The sequence below is a fragment of the Penaeus japonicus genome, unplaced genomic scaffold, assembly GCF_977035675.1.
Source record: "Penaeus japonicus unplaced genomic scaffold, GWHDUDI00000001_assembly GWHDUDI00000019, whole genome shotgun sequence".
Taxonomy (NCBI): Eukaryota; Metazoa; Arthropoda; class Malacostraca; order Decapoda; family Penaeidae; genus Penaeus; species Penaeus japonicus.
The window spans coordinates 6,672,165-6,682,164 of record NW_028234421.1 but is presented as its reverse complement, the minus strand read 5'-3'; the positions used below and the strand labels follow the sequence as shown (position 1 = coordinate 6,682,164).

General features: G+C 38.9%; 1 protein-coding gene across 50 annotated transcripts in view; it reads left to right on the top strand.

Moving 5' to 3' along the window:
• heph (polypyrimidine tract-binding protein 1 heph) overlaps nucleotides 1-7,207 on the top strand; it is a 131,481-nt gene extending 124,274 nt beyond the window's left edge. For all 50 annotated transcript variants that reach the window (XM_086547339.1, XM_086547330.1, XM_086547327.1 and 47 more), the window contains 6 exons: nucleotides 1,161-1,194; nucleotides 2,211-2,303; nucleotides 2,625-2,797; nucleotides 2,908-3,029; nucleotides 3,140-3,203; nucleotides 3,366-7,207. In XM_086547339.1, the coding sequence (XP_086403465.1) occupies nucleotides 1,161-1,194; nucleotides 2,211-2,303; nucleotides 2,625-2,797; nucleotides 2,908-3,029; nucleotides 3,140-3,203; nucleotides 3,366-3,434 (555 nt within the window). In that variant the 3' untranslated portion in view covers nucleotides 3,435-7,207. The remainder of the gene's footprint in view (nucleotides 1-1,160; nucleotides 1,195-2,210; nucleotides 2,304-2,624; nucleotides 2,798-2,907; nucleotides 3,030-3,139; nucleotides 3,204-3,365) is intronic.
• The last annotated feature ends 2,793 nt before the right edge of the window (nucleotides 7,208-10,000 follow it).

Sequence of the window (10,000 nt, the reverse complement as noted above, 5' to 3'; positions counted from 1 at the left end):
CTCGTGAGTGATTCAAGCATGGGTCTGCCCAGTGATCACAATTTGTACCTTGTGAAAAGCCATGTATGCTCAACCATTAGCTCATCACCATAGCCAGTAATACCTTCTTATTATTTTGTACAAAGTGGCATACCCATTTTTTTTCTGTGCCATATGAATTGTAAAGCATTTTTCCCCCAGCATTTATGTTTTAATTTCTCCTAGGATACACTTGATCTGTTATAGAATAAACTGTAAAGTACTTCCCAGCTTACATAATATATATGAGCTACATGCAACTTTTAACTGATGGTTAAATCCTGGTGGATGTGTAATAACCTTGTTTTTCATGTTCTTATTAATACCTGGCTTTAAAAGAGAAGAGAAAAATTCTTAACTCCTTCTGTAAATATATTTATTTCTTCTCCCTCCACCCACACCCCTTTTTTCTGTTATTCATTTTTTAAAAGATTAATAATACCTCCCCCCTCCCAGTCCTTCCCCCCCCCCCTTCTTTTTCCAAAGTGGTTATGCATTACCCAGGATTTTTTAATAATAAGAAGACATTCTCTGGATCAAGATGCCAGTACCTTTTTATTTTTTACCAATCTGGGCAAAAGACAAGGCAAAACATCCCTTTTATATAGTGAACCTTAAATGTGCTGCTGCCTTTCTTTGCCGAGCTGCCAATGGGCTTGATCTTGGTGCCAGAGAGTGGTCCCTGCTGGTCTTTGGCAACACTAGACACTCCACTCTACCTCCAAATGCTGCCAACACTAACCTTCTGACACTCCCACTGCTCCCACTCATTGTTCAAGGACCCGTCTATGGCAGGGACAAGTGTTGGATTTTGTCCTAGAGCTAGTTAGCATAATGTTCCCAAAATTGTTGAGAATGTGTGTGATCCCAGGCCATCAGAATTTATATGGTTGTTATGCGGTCTTGTGGTGAGGTGTGCAGTGTGGTCAGAGAGTGTTGGCAACATAGTTGGTGTTCAGTGGTGTCAGTGCCAGCACCAGGCCAGCAACACTACTGCCCCCCTACATTAGCCCACAACCAATGGCCAGAACCTGAGGGTCGTGTCTAACGTGATGTGTTTTATGTTCTCTTGCTGTGGTGCCCCCTGGACTCCATCTTTCTTGCTGGACTGGCCTCTCCTTCGCGACTCTCCTCTACTGTAGATGGTCACGCCTGACGCTCTCTTTACCCTCTTCGGTACGTCACTCAGTCATTGCACGTGCAGCACCCCTGTGTGTTGTACACTTGTTACTTTTTTATAGCATAGAGTATAGAATCCAGTCTCTTTTTATCATTATTCAAGTTGAGAGAAAATCTGGCAAAACTTTTACTACATCCACATTTGTATTGCATCCTTATATAGTATAAATTTTATTTACCTCTTGTGTCATTTTTAAAAGTAGTACTTTATATTAGTTTTAAATGACATTTCCAGCATACTTTAAATGGTTGTAAACCATTTTTCCATGTGTTCAGTCCATTATTATAATTTTCCAAGTTCCTTTTTAATGCATGCAGTGTGTGAAAACTGTAAATATGTATCCCTCCCTGAGACCTTGACAATGATATGCACTGTCACTAATTGAATCTTCAGTAGCATTTGTGTTTTACAGGCTTGTTTTTTCATTTTCTCCTCCTCCATTCCCAAATCACAGTGTGGATAAGTATTGCTACTAATAACAAGAACTTTTAATTTATATGTATATAGTAGTATTTGTGTTTGTACTGCCTGACTGCTCCACTGGTTTGCATATTCTGATGGGTTTGGGTTGCAGTCTACTTTTCTAAATTAACACTGGCTATCAAAGCCGTGAATAAATTAAATGTATGTAACACTGTTTACCGTTGCCTCATTAAGTTTGTGAAAAACAGGGCGTAATGTTACACTTATGATGGTGCACCTTTAGCAATATTTGATGCTACTTCATGTAATGTACATTTTCTTCTTCATATTTTTTTTTCTAGTAAATGTTTTTTGATTCTTCAAGGGTTATCGTAAGTCCTTAACTGTCAAAGGTGTTTCATGTTGATTTAAATGTGGAGAATGTATGAGAAGTGTAGCAAAAGCGAAAAAGGCATCAAAAGGAAACAGGGGGCTCTGTGAAAAGCAGGCAGACAGTTGCAGCGTTGGTGTACAGTGGATGGCGTCCTCTGCTCTACCTATCAGCTGTTTAGTAAGTAACCAACAACCCCTTTGCTGATATACTTTACAGGAGTGTATGGAGATGTCCAACGTGTCAAGATTCTTTTCAACAAGAAGGATAATGCCTTGGTTCAGATGTCAGAACCTCATCAGACACAGCTTGGTGAGTCAGAATAATTTTTGTTTTTGTGTGTAACATATTACATGTAATATTAAGTAGTGATGTCTAGATGTTTGAAATGTTTCAGATTAGTTCATTTTTGAAATACTGTTTAAATATATACATTTTAGAGAGGCTTGTACTTTAGAGATCATATAGACGTTTCATGATAATGATGTTAGAAATAGGTAAATTTTGTATTAACTACTAATGATCCAAGAAAATGCCCGATTCTAAATGATAGGTTAATGTTGCAACTGTGTTGGCACTCCACATTTCCTTTTTAAATAAATTCAGCAAACTAATGTGAATGTGTAATTCCAGCCATCTCACACTTGGATAAGATGAAGACTTGGGGTAAGCAGATCCGTGTAACTTTGAGCAAGCACCAGACTGTACAGTTGCCCAAGGAAGGCCAGCCTGATGCTGGACTCACCAAGGACTACAGTAATTCTCCTCTTCACCGCTTCAAGAAGCCCGGTTCCAAGAACTACCAGGTACGATTATCAAATCAACCTTTAAATTCTCTGAATGCAGATGGACAATGTTGCATTTTATTCCAGTGTCAGGAGAAAGTGATGATGTATTGACAATTTTTTCTTTGCAGAACATCTACCCACCCAGTGCTACCCTGCATTTGTCCAACATCCCACCCACTGTTGATGAGGAGCAGATAAAGGATGCCTTTGCTCATGCCGGAGCAAGTGTTAAGGCATTCAAGTTCTTCCCGTAAGTCTTGAGATCTTGTATTATCGTGCAGAAGACAGAATGCAGATATAGTGGTCATACGGAGTCATTATTTCAAACAAGACACTAAAAATGGTTGTTTTCACTTGCAGTAAGGACAGGAAGATGGCACTGATACAGCTGGGTTCTGTAGAAGAGGCCATTGCAGCTCTCATTGTAAGTATCAGCATGAAAACAATGGAAACATTGAAGGAAAATTGTATTAGATCATAACCTGTAATCATATCCATATTATGCATTGTTTATATAGGCAGAGGAACCAGGTCCATAGGATTTTTTTTATTTTTATTTTATTACCAACTCGATTCCACCCAACAGAAAATGCACAACTTCCAACTGAGCGATTCCTCCCACTTGCGTGTGAGCTTCAGCAAGAGCACCATCTAGACGGCCCAGCCCAAACAGCGGGTTGAGGGCCCTGGGATCTACACCTGATGGGGCTTGGTACCTAGGGCTGACGAGACTCTGGGAGGGAAGCAGCCTTAAGGAAGAAGAATAAGAATCCCAGGGATGGACGATCCCAATTGTCAGGAACCTTCTGGGAACTGGCATTTTTTTACCTTAGGGCATGGCATTTTTATTAATATAATTATACCTAGCTTAACCAAATGTGTTACACTATAAGGAGGCAGGACCTAGAGATATTTACGTACAAGTGAGAGAGATGATAATTGAGCTGAATTCAGGAAGATGCAATTTAACTAAAGGAACTCAATATTGGAGTTTATTTTTATTTTTTGTACCCATAAATGGTTTGGGTAGTCGAGTAGCCAATACCTGTGTACATTTTGCTACAAGTAAATTCTGCCGGACAGCCTGAATGTCTTTTGTATGTAAGGTGAAGGTTTTCACAGTATTAGGGGTGGTCTTGCCCCAAACGTGGGTGAGAAAAGGCCTCTGGTACTAGTATTATTCGCAGTGGTTCCTCGTGCTCTCTGAGATTGCCAAGGACTTAATGTTAAAACCTCAGCAAGCATGAGCCAGAATTAATTCTTTTTAAACCATGGTAGCTCTTTTTATTTTAAGTGTTTTGCAAGTGATACATGTTTAGAGCTAGATTGTGTAAGTATAATTGAAAATAGAGGAGAAGAGATGAGGCTAAATTATTATTAATGGATGGTAGCCATTGAAATTCTCACACAATTCATATTTTTTGGACAAAATGGAGGAACTATAATAGAAGTGTTAATATGGTAATTTATCTCACAATGTCAGTGTTATGAAAGCATATATTTTTGCATTTTTGACGTCTCCAAAGTGTAAACTGATATCAATCCTTTTCTTGATCAACTCTTCCGTCTAGGATTTTTCTCTTGATCATTCCAACTTAAAAGTCTTCTTTACCATTTGCTCGATGATTCCAATGTTTGTAAGGTAGGCAGACAGGGGCTGTGGTTGTTGTGCCCAGTTTTAACACAAGCACTGATTGGAACAGCTGATGCCAATTACAATTGTCCAACTGTACCTTTAGCAGCCTGTGGAACCAAGATCAGTGATTTCAAACAAAGTGGGTTATATTTTCCCGTGTATGGGTAACCAGAGGAGACTGCAGTTGTAGCCATGAGCATAGGTGGCATAGCATAGACTACTGTCAGGTCAACAATGGGAATTAGCCCGAGGATGACCCTAGGGATTCCAGAGGTATATCTAAATTCATGTAGGTTTATCTTGTGCTAACCATCTGGGTGTTTGTGAGGTGACAATAATGTTTGCCAGGCGTAGCATGTTAGCTAAGGGCAGTGAGCGGACTGTACCTGAGCGGGCACCTCCTCCACCCCTCTCTGCCACCTGGCCAGTCTGTGGTTGGGTTCTCCCACCCATGTTGTGGCATTCATTTATTGTTGTTCAGTGTATGTAGCCAATAGGAAATTTGATTAGCTTTTATTAATGATGATATACAAAGTATTATTTGTTATTTATCTAAAAAGAACTAAAAAAAAAAAAGGCAAGAAGCACAAAGGTTGAGCCATGCACCCAGGAAGTTGGCAGTATCTCATAGCTGGTTGCTGGAGGGCAAGGCAGTGCACTGTAGCATTCCCATCATCACTGGCCAGCCATATGCTTCGTCACCCCCTTGCCAGGAGGGGGGGGGGGCTGTACCTGTACTCTCTCTTCATGCATACCCTGAGCACGGTGATTGCTAAGTTATTTTCTCCTGGATCTGTCACATAACAGTATTTATACAGGGCTTCAAATTAGCTGAAGGAAGTGCCCCTGCCCCTCCCGACAACCCAACACTAGTGTCCCATCTGTCTGAAACTTGCGACAAGACAATCCCAGAAAAAACTCGTTAGGCATCTAGTGTGGTACATAAGGTCTACACAATTACTTAAGACCTTGACGTGAGTTATTGACTCATAACTTCGGGCACGTGTTTGCCAAGTAGTATATAGTTTGAAGTATTTTTTTGGTAAAGCTGATTAGGAGCTTGGGTTAGTGTGCTCTCATAAGATCTATGAGCAACACCAGATCAACTGCTAAATTGGACCACACTGGGAAGGCTAGTAAACACTAATTTGCACATATCAGTTTCAGAGACTATTTTTGTACAACTGTGGTGCCTTTCTATGTGATATTCACAGTGTGGCACACGTCGGTCATTGGTCAGCTCGGACATATTCACTGATGTGGTAGCGTGAGAAAAATGTTGTACCCTGTACTCTCAGCTTAGAACTGCTGCGTCCTTGTATTCACCAATTCGACCTACTCCAACTTCCATGGGTGCAGTCAAGCAACTATTTTTACATCTACATGTGTAGAACTTGTATTTCCTGTTTCAATCACGTGTATGTCATGATGAAAGTAAAAGAACATCATCCTCTTTCTCCATTTTAGAAGATTCAATCTAGCTGACGGTCTCTTTCTCAAGTTAAACTCAAGGGTCTCACTGGTTCATGCTAATTCACTTTCCCTTTGAGGCGTCACTCGTTTAGCGCCAGCCCTCTTCCCTCGACATCCTAAAGGCCACAGCCCAGTTGATCCGTTTGAATGAAGGAGGGTTCAGCTGCTTGCCTGCAAATGCAACCTCTCCCAAGAATGGCCACTAACATGACATCCGCTGAGCTGTTTCAAATAATCTCTGAAACACTTGAGAAAAAGGCCTATAAGTTTTGTGCCTCATACTTGTATTTGGAGGGAACAAAGTACCTTTACATTACTCTTCTAATATTGTAATATTTCTTAGAAGTGTGTAATTTTCTCTTTTCCCACTGCTTTGATGTAACCAACTTGTATACTTACCTATCTATTGTATCTATAATTACCATTCTGAAGCGCTTGCCAGGTTTTGCCCAGTCTCTGCATTTGTAATCGGCGTTTTGTAGTATCCATGAGCACAAAGTTGACTGTCCAAAGTTAAGACCCCCCAAAAAAATAAAAAAAATTGGCAAATATATTAGAAAGGAAATAGTAATAATGATCATCGTTCTGAAAGTTTTTGGATTTACACAAAGCAGTAGGGCAGGAACCTGGTTAATCCCCGCATGACATCTAATGAAACAACAGTTGCAGTTCTTTCTTTTGGAACTTGCGGATTAAAAAGGAAAAATCTCTGGAGGGATCACCATCGCCAGAAAGACAGCTGAGTTGTGCCTTGACCAGCTTTGCAGCATCTTTTTACTCGTCAGTGCTCGCTCGCTCGCTCATCAGACCCACCTCTCCTCCTCTTCCTGGCTGTCAGGGCATAGATCTTAAAAGTAAAAAAAAAAAGAAAAAAAGAAAAAAAAATGCGGCACCCTTGGAGAATACAAGCGCTCTATAGCACCGAGGAACAAATTTTAGCCCAGGACAGATCAGGTCTTGTATAGGGAGGGGTAGGCATAGCTAAGGGTAGGGTGCTAGACCAATTCTCTTATTGCACCTTCTTTGGTAAGGCCCACAATAACTTCATGTATTAACCTGTATTCTTGAAATCCAAATGGTTTTAAATTAATTGTTTTTATTGTGAATGTGGAAATGATGAGTGTTCATGCATATTTTCTGCATCTTATTCCAGAATGATATGAATCTGTCTATTTTGTGTTGACATTGCTAGCTCCATTATGGACTGTTTGGTAATAGACCGGCAGACCCATATTTGTCTATGTTGGATGGATCTGAGCAACATGAGCCAGGTACTGTGTTTAAGCATTATCATTTTGTAATAAATATGTATTTCGATAGTTTTGCATATCACTACGTCCTTCTGGTAGGGTGGGCTTAAAAAAAATGCCCAATATGCGAAGTCTGTGCGATGGTGTTCTTCTGAAAGCTACAAGAAAGGTTATTGATTGGCTGCACTTCCAGTAGCTTGATCGCTCTTTATGGTTGACTCATTGTTTGTGTTTAGGTTAGAGGCTATTTTGTAAGGTCAGGATTATTAACACTAATGCCTACTACTCTATGCTACTGCTGTACTCTCTCTGTAGCCCTCGAGTTACTACTGTACTTCTCTCTCTTTCACATCATCATTTGAACTATACTCTTTATTTTCGGATGAGATGAAATTATTTCTAAAAGTATCTCTTGTCACTACTGCTCTACGATTGTGTTAGAGCTCCTGGTACCTCATCTTTCGGCCCCTGAAAGTCCTGCTCTCTCTCTCTTCTCTCTCTCTTCTTTTACTAATGCTAGGTCAGTTTAGGTCATGCTAGGCTACTAACCCTTGTGTATGTTTTTATATATGGGTGTGCGTGCCTGCGTTTACAGATACATACATATTCGTGTATAGACACATTGCATATTTGAGTTATATGTATTGTGTGTATATATGCACATGTATAAAAGTACATATGCGCGCACATATATTTCATACATACACATATACATGCACATACACAAATGTTTGTATGTGTATGCAATGTATGATGATGATCTTCCTTTTCATATATGTATACAATATTTTATTTTGCTCTCAGACTGTCATGCTTTGCTCTACTGCATTTGTTCCTTGGTTTGAGGAGTGAGTTTGACTGATTCACATAATCATGACATCTTGAGAAACTTTTTTTCCTTTGTTAATTAGAAGACTTTACTTTTTTTGGCGATGTTCTTTGGAGAATTGGCAAAGATTTTGTAGCCAATGCAGCAAGGGTCGCCATGTTAGTTCCCTAGTGTCACCTGGCCATGTCTCTAGAACACTTGCCACTATCCTGCCTCCTGTACCAGCCGTATCTACTACCACTTGATCCTGCATACATTTCTCTATATGTGTTTGTAAATGTACCACTCTCGTGTACTACTACTTGGTGTTAGTCATATCACTGTTCCATTCTACTACTACTACTACTACTATTACTACTACTACTACTACTACTACTCAGCTGTATTTGTATTTCATTGTAGAGGTGCTTGGTTGACCACATAAAGCCTACATATCTACTCTAATTCTTGTTCTTTTTTCCACCCTTCCTTCAGACACCAGTTTCTCAAGTGGCCATCTGTTTTCCTGATAACAGCTATGAGTCTCCATACATGGCAGCCTCACAATATTAGCGATAGAACTCTGATGTGTTGATATTGTGAGGGTTTTTTTTTTTTTCTTATACCTTTTTTTGTATAGGCATTATTATCCTTTCTCGCTGCTTGAGTTGGGCTATATATATATGGCAATCTTCTTGTAGGCACTGATAGAATCTGCTCTCTTCACATAACAATAATCACCATATTAGATTTTCCATCACGCAGATTTTTTATCATTACTCTCACACCGAGAAAGCCTACTGCGATGTTCCACTCTCTAGTAAGAAAAATAGATAAGCCGATATTTTGAAGATTCCTTATTCAACATAGTGTCGCAGCTATATATATATATATATTCTTTGAGTATTAGTTTATATTATTGAGAATGATTACTTGACAGAGGAAAGATAGTAATCACTAGTATTTTATTTTATTTTTTTTTAAATGATAGTTACTTCTAAAATGATTCCATATTCAAAGAAGTTTTTAAGCAGTCTTCGCAGGGAGCGTACAGTTCCTATTGCTTGACGGATAATCCTCGACGCTTCAAGGGTAATCTTGCTTACTTGCAGCTCCTCTCCACTACTCCTCTGTGTGATGGATCCTATGAAGAACTTGGTGAAATTCTTAGTGAAAGACCAAGAGCTGTGTACCAAATGGAAATGTGACTTCGGTTAAGCTATGTACAATTGCCTCCGAAGATATAAGTGAAGAAAAATATATAGCACTTGATTGAGAGAGTGACACAGCACAAGAAATGACCAAAAACAACTATACAGTAAAATGGGACATGCAAATATATAATTCTACGTTTTGATAAGCATTCCTTGAAAATTTGAGATTTGACAGCTTGAATCGAAAAGTCAAACATGATAAATAATATACATAACTATGAGCATCTTTGGATTTGTCCTGTCACATCTTTCACATGCTTGTTCATGGAATAATTGTTGTGTAAATTTTATACATAGAGTACAAAATCATCCATGAGGGAGGAATAGCTATTTGTTGTACCTATTACTACAGAACACAACCTACATTACGTGAAGATCAGTGCATCTGAAATCTGCCAATTACTATATAAATGTGGATATTCTTAGATATTTCTTCTAAGTGTTGTAACATGTAGATGACCTTTTTGAAGGTCCCAATCCCAGAGCCACATAGCATTATATTTTTTGTGAGAACCGTGTTCAATTAAGCATACCGCGCATTATCATAAGAGACAATATGCAGATTATTATGTATCGCATTTAATTCAATCATCGAGCTGATGTTTTACTTAGACGAAGTGTTTTTAAGCCAAATTGTCAAGGATCAGCAGACCTGTTTTTCAATTACAGGTATTCAATTTTCAAACTTGTTTGTCTGTACATTAATTGTACACACGGTTAAGCGCAATCATAAAGGTAATATTAATAAAATTAGAATTTTCAACGTTGGTTAATGATACGGATTTATTTGGTCAGTTAATGATTTCCAATGATAGTTGCTAATAACAAACTGGAAAAAAA